This window comes from Xyrauchen texanus, chromosome 32, assembly GCF_025860055.1.
Source record: "Xyrauchen texanus isolate HMW12.3.18 chromosome 32, RBS_HiC_50CHRs, whole genome shotgun sequence".
NCBI classification, from domain to species: Eukaryota; Metazoa; Chordata; class Actinopteri; order Cypriniformes; family Catostomidae; genus Xyrauchen; species Xyrauchen texanus.
Window position 1 is genome coordinate 38,583,010 of NC_068307.1, and position 20,408 is coordinate 38,603,417.

The 20,408-nt window shown below is 41.3% G+C and overlaps 1 protein-coding gene across 1 annotated transcript in view; it reads right to left on the reverse strand.

Moving 5' to 3' along the window:
- Positions 1-20,408, reverse strand: part of nckap1l (NCK associated protein 1 like) — a 154,780-nt gene that overhangs the window by 16,914 nt on the left and 117,458 nt on the right. The window contains exons 25-28 of the mRNA XM_052101348.1: positions 17,433-17,515; positions 17,019-17,099; positions 6,028-6,121; positions 416-532 (exon numbers count right to left, since the gene is read on the reverse strand). Coding sequence (XP_051957308.1) covers positions 416-532; positions 6,028-6,121; positions 17,019-17,099; positions 17,433-17,515 — 375 coding nt within the window. The remainder of the gene's footprint in view (positions 1-415; positions 533-6,027; positions 6,122-17,018; positions 17,100-17,432; positions 17,516-20,408) is intronic.

A 20,408-nucleotide genomic window follows, 5' to 3' on the forward strand; every position in this document is an offset into this window, starting at 1 on the left:
AGATCAAAAGGCAAAACAATGCAGATTTGTTTTCACAGCCTTCTTTGCGCATATTTCCCAAGTGTGCCAATATTTTTGGCCACTACTGTACATTTAACAAATGTTATGAGGAGGATGTTTAGAATACTTATCGTGCTCACTTCATGATGTACAATAAAAATTAACACTTAAACACATTATACTGTAGAACTGATACAATGTTTAAAATCTTACTAAAATTTATTTTAAATATCACCTAATCAAACTGAAAAAGGCACCTGTTTCATAAAATGACCCCAACATTTAATTATCTAATGTTCTTTGTACTGTAGAAAGTTTGTTTACTCAGATGTTTTTAGGACATATTTGCATTGCCCTTGTGCAAAAAAATTATAGTTAAACAAGGAATGACTCCTGTTCTTCTACCCAATATTACCTCCATGTTCTCGGCTGTAGAAGGAGTTTGGATCCAGACATAGGGTGGGTAAAGACACAGCTATATAGACCAGCAGCAGGCAGGTGATTTTGAACTCCTCCTCAATGGATGAGTTGTCTGGCAAGGCAAGTAACATGTAATCAGTGTTGGGGAAGCTACTTTAAAACTGTAGCTTGTGGGTCAGAAAATGGGACCAAAATTCATGATCTACAGTAGTTCAACTATAGTCAAAGTACTCTTTTGAAGAAGTAGATAGATACACTACATGCTTCTAAGAAGGAGCGATATCTTTTAAAACAGATTACATAATTTACAGTTTAATGAGAGCAGTAGTTGTCTGGCTCAAAAACAATGAGGGTTTTAGAATGAATTAATCTCCATTAGGGGGACGATTGAACAGATCAATTTACACAGAATATTAATGCTAAAAAAAAAATCTAATAATAACTGAGCCAAAAACTGTGATAAACATCAGCGTTTGATTAAATTCTTACTTAAATACTGCTATTAAAGCTGATCAGGGATTTCTGCGAATTGTTTCTTTTAGAACCAATTTTCATGAAATGTCCAAATGAACCAATTTACTAAAATAAATCAGACTTCAAATCAACACTAAATGGTAAATGGTCTGCACTTATATAGCGCCTTTTTAACCTTAGCGGTTACCAAAGCGCTTTACACGATGTCCCATTCACCCATTCACAATCACACATTCGCCCAAGGACACTTCGGCATGTGGAGTCATGTGGGCCAGGAATCGAACCGCCAACCCTGCAATTACTGGACGACCCGCTCTACCACCTGAGCCACAGCCACCCGACTACATATGAGAGAAGACACACAATGTGCCATAAAAAATGTTTTTTTTTTTTTATATATTTTCTCGCTACACTATGTTGTTGTTGAAAATTAACTTGTTACTAAAAAAATCGTCTAGGTTACTGTCGAAACCCCCGTTCCCTGATGGAGGGAACGAGAATTTGCGTCAGTGAAGTGACACTAGGGGTCTCTATTGAGAGCCTCAGTTGCCTCTGAGCTTTGAGAAAAGGCCAATGAGAATCGGCGAACAGAATTTGCATGACCCTCCCCTGGAGATACGTGTAAAAGGAGGGAATCGTGCATCTGTTTAGTCAGGTTTTTGCACTGAGGAGCCAAGAATATGGTACAGCCTTTACAGTGGTTGGTACGGTGTTGTGGCAAGAGGGACACAACGTCTCATTCCCTCCATCAGGAATTGGGGGTTACGACATTAACCTAGACATTCCCCTTCTGTCACTCAACGTTGTGTCGGTGAAGTGACACTAGGTGTCCCTATCCAATAACGCCACAACACTGAACTGTGTTTTGTGAACTGCTGATGCGGGTGCAAGCAAGCTGTTGCGTGCCAAAAGAGCAGCCCGCGCCAGGCTGCACGTAACCTTCCCCAACGCCCCACAAAAACATCATACACTTTTTAGGTTCCCGGCATCCCTCTTCTCTTGGGGGGAGAACAAGCGATGTGCCAAGCATGGGAGCAGCCAGTGCCAGCCACGGCCTTTTCTCTCTCTATGTTAACCATAGGCTGTTAGAAGTGGCTGGGGCCATCCAATGCTATAACATGCATCGGGAAAGGTGTTCTATTAATATTCTATTCTTTCAGGGGGAAAAGATCCAATGGAGACCACATCCTGCACAGGCTGGGGAGGGCACATGCGGCAAATATGTCACATGGGCTTATGAGCCACACATGAAAGTGGCACGGTGGTAGGTCCTACCTGGTGAGGGAGGAGCTCTACAAACACAGCAACCGAGGGCAGAGGGAGCTGCCCAAGGGTGACGCGGGTCCGCTGACGGGGGGACCGTACCATGGAAAATACAACACAGGAGGTAATTGTGATGACTGATACCAGTGGAGCACCTATTCCAGTACAGAATAATTAGTACCCGTAGTGGGTCTGGTCGGGAATTACTCAGCTGAATTCGCGAGCCAGAGGGCTATGGAGGAAAGACATCCAGGGAGCGCAAGCTTTTGTGGACTCACCAGGGGGTAAAAGTGCACAGGTTCACCTTGGAAGAGGTGAAAGGCACTATCTGCAAGCAGTACATCCGGTCAGCTGTCCCGTATTACACAGTTCTACGTGCTCGGACCTGAAAGACGGGCCAGGACCGACTCAACCCTCAGAGGTTATTGATCTTGCAAAGGTATTAGGTGTTGCCCAGCCCGCTGCTCTGCCAATGTCTGCTAGAGAGGCGCCGTTGGCCAGTGCCCACGAGAATGCCATGCTCCTCATAGAGCGTGCTTGAACCTGCAAGGGGGCGTGCATGGCCTGGGTCTAATAGGCCTGGCAAGGGCGTCGAAGCCTCTGTTGGGGGATAGCCCCTTTTTGCTGTCTGCCAAAGCAAACAAAGAGCTGCTTGGACTCACCTAGAGCTCCGTGTGCGGTCCAAATAGGTGCACAAAGCACTCACCGGACACAGCAACGACAAGGCAGTCACTTGCAGGTTCACTGCCTGGCCCTGAAGGGGGGCAATAGGAACCTTGGGCTTGTTGCCCAGTCGGGATCTTAGCATGACCTGAGCGTCTGCCGGACTGAGCTCCATGCAAGTGTCGCTGACAGAGGGCGGTTGCAGGTCACTGACCTTCTTCATGGAAGTGAGTGGAATCAGGAGGGCCATCTTCAGAGGAGGACACATAGCTCAACTAGGGGGTTCTCTGAGGGCCCACAGGAAGCACGGAGAGAACCCATGAGGGGAGCAGGCATGGCCTGGGAGGATTCAGCCTCCGGGTGCCTCTTAAGGGACCAGATGACCAGGTCATGCTCCCCAAGGGCTTAGCGTCTACTGCATCGTGGTGGGCCGGTATAGTGGCTACAACACATTCAAGGTGGAGGGGGATAGCCGCCCCTCCAACATCCTGTGCAGAAATTAGAGCACTGACCCGACTGCGCACTTCTGCGGGTCTTCTGATCGGGAAGAGCACCAGTTGTGTACAGACGCCACTTTAGGGCGTAGAGCTGCCTGGTCAAGGGAGCTCTGGCTTGGTTGATCATGTCTACAACAGCAGGTGGTAGAATACTTTAGATCTTTAGATGGGTGCACCATCCCTGAGAAATTAGGTCCTTCCTAAGAGGAATGTGCCAGGGAGGTGCTGTCGCAAGGAGCGTAAGGTCCGAGAACCAAGTCCGAGTGGGCCAGTAGGGTGCCACTATGTGCCTGTCCCGAGGGGAGCCTCAAACAAGGAGAACCATAATGGGCAGTGGGAGTTTTTCTGGGAAGCTCCATTGGTCCCAAATCTTTGCTGTATTGGTCCCAAATCAGCTGGACCATCTGGGGGTGGAGCCTCCACTCTCCGCTGAGTGTGGCCTGTCGTGATAGCATGTCCGCTGTCATGTTGAGGCTGCCCGGGATATGAGTGGCATGCAGTGACTCCAGTCGCCAACGCAGTCATGTTCCTGTCAAGGAACAGGTGGCTGCGTGCCCGTTGCACACGGCACCCAACCCAGTTTGGAGGCATCTGTGGTGACCACAACACGTCTGGACACCTGCTGCAGGGGGACGCCTGTCCGCAGCAAGCAGAGGTCTGTTCAGAGGTTGAGTAGCTGATGGCAGAGAGGGGTGAAAATAACATGGTATGTGCCGTGGCACCATGCCCAACTTGGGACTCGAGTCTGAAGGCAGTGCTGTAGGTGTCTCGTATGCATCAACCCAAGAGGCGTGACCACCGCTGAGGATGCCATATTCCCCAGGAGCCTCTGGAACTGCTTTAGAAGGGTCGCAGTGCCTGATTTGAATAAGGTGACTCTTGAGAGTGAGCTAGGATCAGCCAGTCATCGAGGTAATTGAGAATGTAGATGCCCGCTTCCCTTAACGGGGCAAGGGCTGCCTCTGTGATCTTCGTGAAGACTCAAGGGTACTAGGACAAGCCAAAGGGGAGGACCTTGTACTGATACATCTGGCCCTGGAACGCGAACCGTAGGAAGGGTCTGTGTCAGGGCAATATTGAGACGTGGATGTACGCGTCCTTCAGGTCTACCGCTGCAAACCAATCTTGATGCCGAACGTATGTTATGATATGTCTCTGCGTGAGCATCTTGAACGTGAGTTTGTGTAAGGGCCAGTTAATTAATCGTAGGTCCAAGACTGGCTGCAACCCACTGCCTTTCTTAGGTATGATGAAGTAAGGGCTGTAGAATCCCTTCTTCATCTCGAATGGAGGGAAAGGCTCTATCGCGTCCTTGTGTAGCAGGGTAGCGACTACCGCCCGTAGGGTGTTGGCATTCTCGCCATGCACCGAGGGTGAAGCGGATACCGCTAAAGTGGAGCGGTCGCTTGGTGAACTGAATCATGCAGCTGAGTCGGATGGTCTTGGCCAGCCAGCGCGACGGGTTGGAAAGCGAATGCCAAGCGTCCAAGTACCGTGCGAGGGGCACTAAGGGAATGACCACATTTGACGTACCTGGTGGGGCTTCGCAGTTGGGGGGAGCAGGTAGTATTGCGTCGGGAGGCAAAGTTGCGTCCTGGGGCACCTGTGCTGAGGGAAGACTCAAAGCACTTACCCTGCTCCGCGTACCCGGCAGGGGTTGGGTTGGTGACAGAGGAGGAGGTCCTGTGGAGACGTCCTCTGGACTCGTCAGAACCGGACTCAATGTCATCATCCAGCTCATGGGGTCCGAAGGAGGCATTAGACTGGTTGTGGGACGAGTCGGTCTCACCTAGGACCCGGACGGAAGCAAGCGAGCGTGCTGTGGGGTGGGTGGTTCTTGGGGTTTTACCTGGCGAAACCGTGCCTGCTGAACTCCCCAAATTGCCTCCATCGCCAGCCGGGTCTACCTCCATCCTGTGGGAAGAAGATGCGATGCAAGGGGCGACTGGAGTAGTGTTTCCTTTCAGAAAGGAAAGCCGCAACCACCACGTTACCATGGTTAAGTTCTCGCAGTGAGAACAAGAATCCACAAACGCTGCCTCAGTGTGATCACAGCCCAGACACACAAGGCAGTGTCTATGACCATCATAGGCGGAGAGATATCTGATGCATCCAGGAACTACATAAATGCAGAAGGGCAAAAAAGACGCGCCTTTAAAAAGATGTTCGACGCCAAATGTGTTAGTCTTTTGAGTTGAAATGAATGCTCTTTTAGAGGATTTTGCTCTTTTAGAAGGACTGGCGTGCAGAGAAGGGTGCTGGTATAGTGCCGTAAGGTCCAACAGAAAAAGCTCTGTAGAGGTGAGTGGAACAGTCATGGAACAACAGGTCTCTGGACACACAACTGCTCGGCTCTGAAGAACAAATCTGACAAAACAGATGCCGATTCCCTCCTTTTATAGCCGTATGTCCGTGGGAGGGACATGCAAATTCTGTTCGCCAATTCTCATTGGCCTTTTCTCAAAGCTCAGGGGCAACTGAGGCTCTCAAGAGAGACCCCTAGTTTCACTTCACAGACACAACGTCGAGTGAGTGACAGAAAGGGAACTACATAATTTTGAAAACAGTTGAGCTACTGTCACACTACTAAAAAAAATTATCTTTGCTACTTTTAGTAACTTATTCCCAAAAACATATTATAGTGAAAAATAAGAAATGAATTAACATGAAACATGTTTTAGACAGATGGCATCATTTATCAGGTCTTCACCTGTCTGCATGTTAGCTATTGCTGAAACCAGCGCAGGGTCGATTTCACATGGCAAACCAGCTGCGGAGGCTATTTCGTATACACCGAGAGTCACCTGCATGATCAAAGATGAGAAGACAATAAAAAAACATAAATATATTAGAAAAGTCTTAATATGTTTTAACACATATGAATATAACAGGCAAAGATTAAGTATCTCCTGTGAAAACAATTATGGCAGCAAAATTGTTTGTGTGTTTTAGGAGGTTGCACAGTCAATTAGTTCTGCCACTATTCGAGACATTGGGTCTCTGTCGAGTAATTGTGGATCACAGTCTCTGCAACTCATTTTGCACATAAAACTGAAAAGCCTAATTTGCAGGGTTAAAACACATGTTGAATTTTGCTATTTTTTAATCAGAAAATGTTTAGCCTCAAGATTTGACATTTTACCTCAAACACCTATGACATGGTAGTTGCCATTTTCTGTGTCAATTTGATACAATTAAACTGTACATTAATTAAAGAATGTTAAATCCATAATACCAGACTACAATTGGGAGGTATGAAATCAAGGTAGCAATACTTCACAAAGCACTTTATTGCTAATGGATAGTGTGCGTTTTATGTGTGTATAGCTACTCTTACATGGATTTAGCAGGAATGAGGACCCAAATGTAGGAAAGAGTGAACTTTTTTATTATTATTAAACAACAGAAACAAACAAGCAAAACAAAACTCTCATGAGGGAGAGGAAACAAACAAAACATAAACCAGAAAAATGTATATACCAGAAACTACCGTAAAAAGGAACATGACTGGAACAAACAAACCAACTCACAAAATGATCTGACAAGAGGGAAGAGGACACAATATATAGAGGCGAAGCACATGAGGAACAGGTGAAGGCAATTATCTTGACAATAAGGAAGTGGGGTCAGGAGAAAGCATGGCTAACACAGACACAGCCAACTGCTCATACACATGACAAACACACACACACACACACACACACACAAAACAGACAGGGACCACAGAGCAAACAGTGTGGGATCAGACAGAGCAGGGCAGTTCGCAGCGGGCTCCTCCGCCTCTTGCCGGCCTGCAGCGGACTTGGGTGCAGCAGCCCATCTTCTCTTCCTCAGTGCGATAGGACGAGCAGCCACCCCGTCCATTGCCGGTGAGGGAGTATTATTGTCTTCAGGCTGGCATGAAGGAAGTCCTCAGAGGCAAAGGCTGAGATAAACTCATCCACATCTTTATCTACTAACTGCATTGATTATTGCCTGTCCCTTGGATTACCCCTTTGATTACCGACTTTGATTTGTTATTTTGTTTGGACTGCTTACCTGGATTTGACCTTTGCCTGTCCACTGACACATGCTCTCAGTAAGAGGAATAGGTCATGGGCTGGTTTGGTTGATGGCATCACAGTTACCGGCTCCCTTCCTGGACTTGTACCACTGTGCATACTTGGGGAGGGCCATGCTCGTCATTTAATTGCATCGACGACAAGTGAAAAATGATTTCTTCCATTGTTATTAAGGAAATATCACTATCTGACCATTTCTGTATTTTCTTTGATATATACATTTCTCCTGCCACTGAAGTTAGATCTGTTTCTGTCAAAAAGAGGTACATAACTGCCAATAGTAGTGTGCTTATAGGCTATATCTATGACACCAAGCATATTCGCAGAATATGTTGACGTTCTCCTTGATAAATTTAACTTAAAAGTTGCTATTGATGACATTGCTCCTGTAAAGGTTTGGAAGATTACTGGTAAGTTTAAAGCACAGGAAAGCAGAAAGAAAGTCCATTATAACATCTATAAAGTCAGCCTTCATGCTTTTAATTCTTTCATTTTTAATTCTGGTTTGGGGCTTGCACCGTTTCAGACCGCAAAGCCCTGAAGAGTATAGTGAGGACAGCTGAGATGATCATCTGGGTCTCTCTTCCCTCCATCAAAAATATTTACACCAAACGCTGCATCAGCAAAGGAACCAGCATTGTGGATGACCCCACACACCCCTCACACAAACTCTTCACCCTTTGAAGCATTCTGGCCCTCACGGCCAGACTGTGTAACAGATTCTTCCCCCAATCCATCAGACTCCTCATTAATTAGAGACTGGACTGACACACACACACCTGTACACCATACAACTTTTGCACATGTCCAGAGTTGCACTTAATTAATTTTCACTTTATACCTGGCTGCTACCTCAATAACTGCTATGTCCATAGAACTCTATTTCATAGTATATTATGTTTCCATTTGGCATTTTTAGAACGTGTCATATTTTTGCACTACTCGATTACAAATGTGTACTAGTCTATCACTGTGCCTATTGTCGTGTTCCTTTTAGTAATTATTGTACTTTTTGCACACGTTGCACATGCACTTTATGTAGGAATGTTATTTAGTCTGTGTAGTCTCATGTGGTTCTGTATTAGTTTTATGTAGCACCATGATTACGACATTCTCTTGAATAGGCTGGAGAATTATGTTGGAATTTGTGGAGTTGCATTAGCATGGTTTAGGTCATATTTAGCAGATGGCTACCATTTTGTTTATGTAAATGAGGAATTGTCAAACCAAACAAAGGTAAAATATGGAGTGCCACAGGGATCCGTTTTAGGGCCTCTGCTTTTCTCTTTGTATATGCTTCCCCTGGGAGATATTATCAGGAATCATGGAATACGTTTCCACTGCTATGCTGACGATACACAACTTTATATTTCTTCAAAACCTGATGAGATATCACAATTCTCTAAATTAACAGAGTGTTTCAATGAAATAAAAGGTTGGATTGCCAGAAATGTCCTTCTACTGAATTCTGACAAAACAGAGGTACTAATTATTGGACCAAAAAACTCTAAAAAAAAAATAAACCGCTAAAATATAATTTGACTCTAGATGGATGTACTGTTACATCATCTTCAACAGCGAAGAACTTAGGTGTTATATTTGATACCAATCTGTCCTTTGAAAATCAATTTACAAATGTTTGTAGAACAGCATTCTTCCACCTAAGAAATATTGCTAAATTAAGGCACATGCTCTCTGTTGCTGATGCCGAAAAATGAATTCATGCATTCATGACCTCAAGACTAGATTATTGTAATGCATTACTGGGAGGATGTCCAGCAAGATCAATAAATAAACTTCAATTGGTTAAAAATGCAGCAGCCAGAGTGCTAACAAGAACCAAGAAATATGATCATATTAGCCCCATTTTATCATCGTTACATTGGCTACCTGTTAAATTCCGTATTAATTTTAAAATTCTGTTAACTACGTACAAAGCTTTGAATGGTCTAGCTCCGCAGTACTTAATTGATCTTCTACCACGCTATATTCCAACACGTTCATTAAGATCACAAAATTCTGGCCTGTTAATAGTTCCTAGAATATCAAAATCCACAAAAGGAGGTAGATCCTTTTCATATTTGGCTCCTAAACTATGGAATAGTCTCCCTAACACTGTTCGAGATTCAGACACACTCTCTCAGTTTAAGTCTAGCCTAAAGACTCATCTATTTAGCCAGGCATACACCTAACTTATCCTCCAACCCACAATTAGTCTGCTTTAGTTGGGTCTGCCGGGACCAGAAACCAGAAACATTGAGCATCTATGCTAATATTATTTTATTTGTTTCCATGTCTCAACCTCGGGACTCCTATCCTGAGGTCACCAGAATCGGCTGGATCCAGCTCCATTCCTGCTTCGTGTTGGACTCCACTGTTACGTGTCGCTGAATGATGATGACTAAATGCAGCCGGTGCCAGCCTAAAATCACTTCAGTCTATTATGATGGACTTCAGAGGATGAACTGGTGCCAACTCCAACCTGAATCACCTCGGTCTATTGATGGACTACGATCTTGAAATGGAATGCATAGACTAACTATTGCCAACAAAAGCCTTCATCAGCCAATTAATAAGGACAATTGCATCTATGTGAACTTCTGCAATTAATCAAGGATGGACTTCAAAAGACATTGGTCATTAATCTTTAGTTCAAACACAATCGATGATTAAACACTGACCCTTAACACTTACTTAGTTTAATAATTTTAAACCATGACTTTAACTATACATAAGTTATATTTACATTATATTCATGATGTTAGCCAGAGGGGAACTGGCCCCCACAGTGAGTCTGGTTTCTCCCAAGGTTATTTTTCTCCATTAATCTACATCTTATTGAGTTTTGTGTTCCTTGCCACAGTCGCCTACAGCCTGCTCACTGGAGTTATTAATACAACTATTATTTAATTATATTTAAACACGATTAAGAATCGTATTTTATCTAATTACACACTGATGATTCATCGACTTTATAGACATTACAGTTTTATCATCCGTTAATGCTGATCTTCTGTAAATCTGCTTTGAAATGTTGTGTGTTGTGAAAGGCGCTATACAAATAAAATTGACTTGACTTGACATGGTCCTGGAGGAACGTTGTCTCGTTTCGCTATGTACAGTACTAACTGTACATGGTTGAACAACAATAAAAACCTCTTCACTTGACTTTAATGTGGAACTAAGAAAATACTTTCTTCTCAAACATTACAAACAGCAATTTATACAACACACGCACATTTTTGCTATTGTAGTGAGACTAACTATCCCCCCAACACAGGTTTCCTGTGAAATGCTCTCTGACAGCAAATTCAAGAAGTTTGCATCTTTTTTTCATGAAGAAAATTTATGATATTAGAATGGCGATCAGCTCATCCTCATGCTGCACGGTCAGGCAGCGCCCACCACAACATCTTAAATATCCATGTGTCTTGATACAATCCCCACATAATTTTTCACAAATGTTTTTAACTGTCTAGACAAAGATCAGTCAGAAATAGTAAATGACTCACTACTTTCAGGCACTTTTCTAAAGTCTCTGAAAATTAAATTTGTTGAGACCCTTCCTTAGGCAAGATAATGGAAAAGGTAATTTTCAATCAACAAAACAAATTATTAAATTCAAACAGCTTCTTGGAAAATTTTCAGTCTGGTTTCTGACCGAATCATAACACAGAGATGGTGCTCATAAAGATATTTAATGATATTTACTTAAATGCTGAAATATTAGTGCTGGTATTACTAGCCTTTGACACTACTGACCACAACATACTAAAAGACATAGTCCTAGATGGTTCAGGTAATATCTTGATGGAGGGGTTACTATGTGAACATATGAAACTATGAATCTGAGTGGAAATCCATGACATCTAGAGTCCCACAAGGCTCAATTATTTCACTGATCCTGTTTTCTTGCTGTTTTCTTCCTGTATTCCCGATTATGCTTCCACTTTGCCAAATTATGAAATGGAACCAATTTGGTACCATTGCAATGCATACGACACCCAGATCTACCTAGCCCTATCACCAAATGACTACAGCCCCATAAACTCTGTGCCAGTTCATTGACTAAATTAACAGTTGGATGTGCGAAACTTCCTTCAGTTAAACAAAGACAAAACAGAAGTTATTGTATTTTGCAACAAAGATGACAGTCGCAAGGTGTATACATACCTTGACTCCAGGTGTCTTGAGACAAAAAATCAAGTCACAATTCTTAGTGTAATTTTGGAATCAGACCTTAGTTTCAGTAGTCAAATTAAATAACTAAATCAGCCTACTTTAAACTAAAAAATATAGTGAGAATTAGAGGTTTTGTATGCAGTCAAGACTTAGAAATGTGTTCATGCTTTCATTACCAGCATCGACTATAGCAATTGACTCCTCACTTACCTTCCCAAAAAGATAATTTGACAGCTGCAGCTAATTTAGAATGCTGCGATCAGAATTCTGACCAGAACAAAACAAATCTGAGCATATTACTCCAGTCTTCAGGTCTTTACACTGGCTTCACATTTATAATTTATTTTGAAAGTACTATTACTAGTTTATAAATCCCTCAATGGCCTAGGACCTAAAGACATTGAATATATGCTTGTTGAATATACACCTAATAGACCTCTCAGATCATTAGGATAAAATCTGTAAGAAATATCACAGGTTCACTCAAAACAAGTTGAGACAGGTATTATGTCACCCATGGCTGGAACCAGCTTCCAGAAGAGGTTAGTCATTCAGACCCATGGGGCACCTTTTCAGTGTTTCTACTCAGATAAGGGGTGCCCAAACTCAGTGTCAAAATCTTTTTTTATTTATTATTCTTACTAATTGCACTGTATAATTTTATTTCATTTAAATACCTGGTGGAAACACCTGATCAAGAATGGTGGGGGGTTATTAACTTTAACGTAAGTAATTCAAATTCATGGGAGGATAGATGTTAGGACCTCAGGAAGGTGTTTATTAAAAGTCATGGCGGTGGCTATTTAAATATCACAGGGTGAACGACTTTCAGATTCCTGGGGAACCTGTTCAGCGTTTCCAATGAAGGGGTGCCCCAAACTTAGTTTTAAATTCTTATGTCTAATATCGTATTCTTATTTTCTTGTTCTTAAGTTATTTTATGATTAACTTTTGTGTATCTTTTATTTTCTTTATAATTTCCATGTAATGCACTTTGAATTACCATTGTGAATGAAATGTGCTATATAAATGCTGCACGCATTTCAAGATGGCGCCGTGGATGGCTGCTTCGGTGTGGAGCTCTAGCATTTTTTTTTACTTTTGTTTGTTTGTCTTGTATTTTGTCAGTTTCATCAATCGGCAGAGCACGCCTGATAATTTTTGCCGGTGTTTGATTATTATGACATTTTATTTGACATCTTAGTTGGAGGTGCAGCAGTGTTCTACAAGTGCTCCAAGAGACGCAAGTGAGGGCAGTGAGCAGTGAGTCTGCTGCTCTGTGTTTGGCTGAATGAAGCCATCCTGGACAGTGCACTACATCTGCTGGGCTTCTGGCTGTTCAGGGCGGAAAGTGTTGGAGAATCATCTGGGAAAACAAGAGGTGGTGGAACCAAATTTGATGCATACCCAATGCTTGATTGATGAATTGCTCAATCGATTAGGTGCGGCTAAATTTTATTCAACACTAGATTTAACAAAGGGTTATATGCAGATCACCTTAACTCCAATCTCCCAAGAAAAAAATGGGTTTTCCACACCATTCGGCCAATTAGTGACTTGTTTGGTTTGTTCGGGGCCACCGCCACATTCCAGCGTCTCATGGATAAAATGTGGATGTTGCCCGGCCTGAGTCAGGAGGTGGGGGTGTGTGAGGATGGGGGCGTGGTCATGTGTCTGTTTGTGGGAGAGAGGGAGTGGTGTGGCTCGTCAAGCTAGTTTGCATAATTTCTAACAGCTGTTTCTCATTACAGTGATGGCGGAGAGAGCACTTAAAAGCAGCCAAACATGCCAGAGAAGGGAGAGAGAGAGCGAGTCGAGTGTGCAGCATTGGTGTCTGTTTATCTATCGAGTGTTCGATCTATTTGAGTGTTATTGAGAACTTGCAGGTTTGAGTTCAGGATTGTGATGCACTATGAGAAAATAGAATCTGTTGTGTTTTGTGCAAGTAAATACATAAAGAGTTCTGTTGTATAAAGTATGTCATCCACACAAATTACACTGAAAAAAAGTTAACCTAAAATTTTTTAAAAATGTATATAATTTAACATGTCTGACTAAACCTGACTACATAAGGTTATGCAAAAAGCTAGATTAACCATATGGGCAACAGTGTTGGGAGTAACGCAATTACAATAATGTATTGCTTTTTGCAGTAACGCAGTAATATAACGCATTACTAATACAATTTTGGTATTATTATACCCGTTACAATCTCAGTAACAACATATATGTGCGTGTTACAACATATTTTAATTTTATATTAAGTGGTGTTTTGTTTTTTTAAGAATTCACCAACACCACGAAACATTTCGGCACAAGATAAAACAATCAGTGAGTAAAAGAGTAACGTTATTTCCTGTTGCCGTAATTCGATGTTTGAGATGATGACTGCGGAGACTGATTCCACGTTTGCGAGATGGACATACTCCCATTATTTTCAGTTCGTCAGGGACAAGGATAAGAACATTATAGTCAAGTGCAATCTATGTGCTACACTGAGGGAACTCTATACATCGTGAAATTACACTAGCAACTTAGACGCCATAGATGCGCAGCCCATACACTTAATCTAATTGCAAACAATGAGGTTGATAAATGGCTAGCATCTAATCCAGAATCGAGGGCTGTTTATCGTAGTGCCACAGCCAAATGTTCAGCACTATGGACAAAGTCCAGCCGCTCTACAGTCGCATCAGAGTGCCTGGAAGAGGTCAGTGATAGAAAGTTGACTGTGCCCACTGTAACACAGTGGAACTCATTCTATGACGCCTATGCTCGGATCACAGAAATGCCCCTCACTGACATCAATAACCTTTGCACACAGCTTCAGATTAAATTTATGAATGACAGGGAATACCAGTTTCTCAAGAAATACTGTTCCATTATGAAGCCTTTCACAGTTGCACTGGCCATCCTACAGGGTGAGGACACTTGTTTTTATGGAACGCTTCAACCAACGCTAGAAGTTATAATGGCCAAAACCTTAGCAATGAAAAATGGTCGCAAATGACCACTGGGCTGCCTGAGGTTATTGTGGGAGCAATTAAAACTCGATTTGCCACAACAATTGACTCCAAGGATACGCTATTGGCCGTCGTCTCACTGCCCAAGTTCAAGCTGCGCTGGGTAAAGGAAGAAGCCAGAAGAGACCACATCAAGTTTCTCCTCACGACGGAGTGCCGCTCCCTAACAACAGAAGAGCCTGCAGCCCTGATGCCTGATGACCCTCAACCTTCTGCTGTCGCCTCCAGCGAGGATTACTTTTTTTCTTGACGCCCTGCCCAATGCTACAGCTGATGCGCCCATGTAATTGGAAACAGAGATAATGTCTTATTTCAGTTCTGCCCCTGTGATGGAAAGCCTGCACCAGTTTCCAAGAATTAATTTTTTTTTTTAAATAAATAAATAAATCGCACTACGCTATAACGCCCCAACTCCATCCAGTGCACCAGTAGAAAGACTTTTCAGTCTCGGGAGTCTTGTGCTCACCCCAAAACGCAACCATCTTGGTGATGGACGCTTTCAGTGCCTTCTCCTGATGCGCTTCAACAGATATTTCTGTCAAGTGGGTAGTGGAATAGGCTAGCCCCACCACCATAGAACCATAAGTAGGCTATATAGGTCTAGGCCATAAGTGCCTTCATAGTTCTATTTATTTTACCTGCCTTGTTTGGCTGCATGCTATCTCTGTTGTATATTTGGCAGTAACAGGTTTCCTGTTTAGACTTTGTCTTTTTATTTTAAAATTGCCTGTGTGTGTGTTTAGCCAAGATTAAATTTTTTTGTGAAGTTTGACTTAAATAACTGAGCTGTATTTCTTATGAGGTGTAATAGGCCCAAGCACTTTTACTTTATTTTTTTGTATTCTTGCAAAATGTGGCTAGACTCACAGAGCTGTTAGCTATAGGTCTAGCTAGAAGTGATTTAAATTTTACTAGCCTTTATTTGGTAGCCTATGTTTTAGTAATTTTTTGGCAAATATCAAGGCAAGGCAAGGCAAGGCAAGTTTATTTATATAGCACATTTCATACACAATGGTAATTCAAAGTGCTTTACATAGAAGAGATTAAAATAAGAATAAAAAAAAAAATTAAGAATAATTGAAACAGTTTAGAATATAGAATAAAATAAAATACAGTACAAACATATCAGGGTTCCTCTGTTTGGCTTGCGTTTTGTTTCTTAGCAGTTGTAGGCTATGTTTAGTCTACATGTTAAATGTGAAGTTGGACTGAAATTAGTCATATTCCTGGATGCCTAATTCTCCAAGAGCACTTTTTGATTCTTGATAAAGGATAAGCTATGTCCATCCTATGCATGCCAACTTTGTACTTTGAACTTTAAGAGAATAAAAGAATAGAAATAATAAAAAAAAAGATTGTACATCTTGTCATGTCATTAGGTGATATGTTACATAATAGTGGGTTCTAGCTCTGTTGTGTTTCATATGAATAGGCCTAGACTATAAATATTTACAATTTCTCTATCATAATTTACCAGACTTTGATCCTTTGTCTGTTTTTGTGATTCTGACAATGATTGTTACTTATTGAATTGTGCCATGAGACTTCACTTCACATAATATTAAGTTGTTAGTAGCCTTAGGAGCCTACACAGTCATATGCTATACGACATTGCCCTCATTTATAATGAGCTTCAATAAACTCAATTTTGCCATTTTAGAATGCCAAGTCATACTTCTGTGGTTATTTTGGTAAAAGTAACTCAAAAGTAACGCAAAAGTAGAGTAAAGCATTACAATTCAGATACAGTAATATTGTAATATAACTAATTACTCTCAAATGACAGTAACTAGTAATCTATAATGTATTACATTTTGGAAGTAACACTGAAGGGCAATTGGGCACATGCAGAGGAACCATGTCCATGGTGGCACCACGCGAAGGCAATTTTTTAATTGCCTTATGTCCATTAAAATCCGGCAAGCTCACCATACAGTGCATAGCATTTAATTTTTAATTTAATGGTTATTCAAGTTCTTAAGGATCATTAAATGTGTCTAAATAATTGTCCAGAGTTATAGACAGGTGCTAAAGCAGCACATAAACAGCACTATTACGTGGTACCTGATCATTTTCTCAGAGCTGGTCAGTATGGATCAATCACAATCGATTTTTATTACTGGATGAAGATTTTAAAGAATTATTTTTATAGATACTGCTAGGGCAGATTTCAATCCACAGGTATGAATCTGTGCAATTATTGTGAAATTAAGTATTTAAAAAAAAATTCAACACAATTAAAAAACAATATTGACAACACTAAAAAAAAGAAACTTAAATAACATTAAATAACAGCATTTTAACTTGTCACATGGCTCTTGTGCTTTGAATATAAATGTATATTTAACTTACTGTTCCTTATTCCTACAGAGAGATACAAGTTATCTGAAGACATGTTAAACCAATAGTAGTAATACAATACAAAACTGCTTTACCTTTATGTCAGTGTCAGGGTAGATAAAGTCCTTCAGGCATTTGATTGGTCTCATTAGATATGGGCAGTGCTTGTCCATGATCTACAGAGGAAAATTATCAATACTTTATGTCCTGTGATCCATCCAAAATTGGACTAAAACACAACAATACAATTTAATATGTAGTACAAAACTAAAATACATGCACTGTGCATATACCATGCTCTTTCCCCTTCTGTAATTGTTATTTTACAAAGTAGTATTTTACTGCTTAAAAGTAACTAACAAATATTTATTGACATTTTATCTCTGATGTTATATTTACAATGTTGTTAGATACAATTTCTATATATAGAATTGTAAAAAAATAAATAAAAAAAATGTTATGATGTTGTGTGTCCATCATCATTAATGAATAGAAGTAGAGCCATTCACCTTCTGCAGAGCATCTTGAACCATGTTCCTAAACGACAGAATCACACCAATAATGGTCATTCTCTTCAACACATTCTCACTGCCTGATGGGAAACATTTGACAAATCAACATTTCATTACATTCACAGTGAAACGCACAGTTGCATAAGAAGAGTACAATTCTGAATAAGAAAACACATTAAACAGTCCTCTTAACAATTTGTGTTTCTTAACAATTCCACTGACAATTATTTTAGTACTTTTGAGGAAGAAATATTAGGGAATATTATAGGCAGTTGTAGAACAGACAGACACATAAATGGGCAACATTTATTTATGCTGAATGTATTAATTAACATTATTTTAAAAGGTTGTATTGAAAGAAGTACATTTTATTTAATTTGGTCAAATTTATTTGATTATTTTCATTAAATGAGTTTCATTTGAAGATATATGTGGGGAAAAGTGTAATCAATGTATCTATGTGCAGCTATGAGGTCCAGCAGGTCCGGAGCGAACTCTGAAGGCTGCAACAAAGGGGAATCATATGGGGAAAACCACAATAGTTTAGGATCGAGCAGAACCAAGTTGGGCAGACAGGGGAGTGAGGTTTTGCGGGGAAGACATTGGAGTAAGGTCCAAGAGAACAGCCGGTGAAGAGAGGGGGTGGTCGGCAGCAGCCACTGGGGACAGGGATTGATTGGTGTCTACTACTGAGGAAAAGACTGGGTTGTGGAGGACACAGGGGAAGAGGGTTGTGTTAGCCGTGGCTGCAGGGGAAAGGGCTGGAAAGGAGGTGGACTGGGACCTTAGAGGACCGAGGGGCCTCCAAGAAGGGAGCTGAAGTGAATGTGGGTGCCTTCAGGGAAGCTGCAGTGAGGCCGGGCATGTACAAGGAAACTGCAATGTATAGGATGACCGCCCCCAGAGGAGCAGCAGTGTCAAGGGCAGGGGCCTCCAATGGAGCTCAGCGAGGGCGGGCACCTTGAAGGGAGCTAAATTCTTGAGGGCGAACGCCACCAGATAAGCTGCAGCGAGGAGGGCGGCACCTCCGGTTGAGTTGAGGTTCTTTCCCTGAGATGGACCTTCATCTCTCTGAGCCAGCATACGTGGTCCACAAATCCCCAATAGGGCCAATAAAAAAAAATCTCACACAGCTCCTCCAAGCTAAGCTGCTCATGCTTATTCATACAATTATCTAATCAGCCAATCGTGTGGCAGCAGTGTAATGTATAAAATTAGGCAGATATGGGTCAGAAGCTTCAGTTAATTTTCACATTAACCATCAGTATGGGGAAAAAATGTGATCTCAGTTATTTCGATTGTGGCATGCTTGTTGGTGCCAGATGGGCTGGTTTTAATATTTCTGTAACTGCTGATATCCTGGGATTTTCACATGCAACAGTCTCTAGAGTGTATAGAGAACGGTGAGAAAAACATAAAACAACTAGTGAGCGGCAGTTTCTGTTGACAAAAACACCTTGTTAATAATAGAGGTCAACAGAGAATGGCCAGACTGGTTTGAGCTGACAGAAGATAGGAAGATAAGAATAAGATAAGAAAGGCTACAGTAACTCAGATAACCCCTCTGTACAACTGTAGCGAGCAGAATAGCATCTCAGAATGCACAACATGTCAAACCTTGAGACGGATGGGCTACAACAACAGAAGACCATGTTGGGTTCCACTTCTGTCAACCAAGAACAGAAAACTGAGGCTGCAGTGGGCCAACAATTTGTGTACCTCAGCAGAAATCCAGATTTGTCAGACCAGGAGATGTTTTTCCAATCGTCTACAATACTGTCCAGTTATGGTGAGCCAGTGCCCACTGCAGCCTCAGTTTTCTGTTCTAAGCTGACAGTAGTGGTACCTGAAGGGGTCTTCTGCTGCTGTAGCCCATCACACTCGTACACCCTACTCCTGGTGAACAAGGTTTGAAATGAACACCTGCAAATGAACACCCTTCAATAAATTGAGGTTTGACCATGTAATCGGATATAGAGATATTTTAAATGCGATTATCATTCAAATATTTTTAACATATTGCCCAGCCCAGAAGAGAAGTTACATTTTTCATGAACAATTAAAAAATTACGTAATTTTATGGACACAAACACGTGAACTCTATTCCATATTGCAACATGTTACCTATTAATTTTTGCCTATTTGTATGTTTTTGAGTAGTCTATGGGCAATATAAACATTTGATTTTATTGAGAAACTTTGGTTTTGAAAATAGTAAATTGTTCGTTTGTGGTATGGCTCTTTTGAAAAAAATGCATCAACCAAATATAAAAAAAATTGGCTCATTAGTGAAAAAAGTTTCCTGACCCCTGCTGTTGTGTGTGAAAATCCTAGGAGATCAGCAGTTACAGAAATACACAAACCAGCCCATCTGACACCAACAATCATGCCACGATCTAAATCACTGAGATCACATTTCCGCATTCTGATGGTTGATGTGAACATTTACTGAAGCTCCTGACCCATATATGCCTGATTTTATACATTACACTGCTGCCAGACAATTGACTGATTAGACAAACGCATGAATAATAGATGTACAGGCAGACCCGTTTCTTGCCAGCTATGGAAGGGTGGGCTGGCAGATATCCTGGGTGGGCAATTGTGAGGATAAATTGATTTCTTTTTTTAAATACAGATCACGATTCTCCCATTATTCTGAATAGACAACTAAACAAAACATGTCATTTACTGGAGTTTCTGACAAAATGTTAATTGCTGCAGTCCGTTTAAAAATATTTAATTAATTAGAATAAAAAAAAATTTAATCAGTTTGAATGAATGATTCAATGACTCTCATAAAGTCTTCACTGTTTTCACTACTGGATAAATCAGTGTTTTTGAACAAATCCCTTGAATGAATAATTCAATGACAAATTATACATTTTTAACAGTCACTTGTTTAACAGTTACTGGTGTAACAATGTAGTTGATACAATCGTTATTTGAATCATCAAGGAGATTTACTCTATT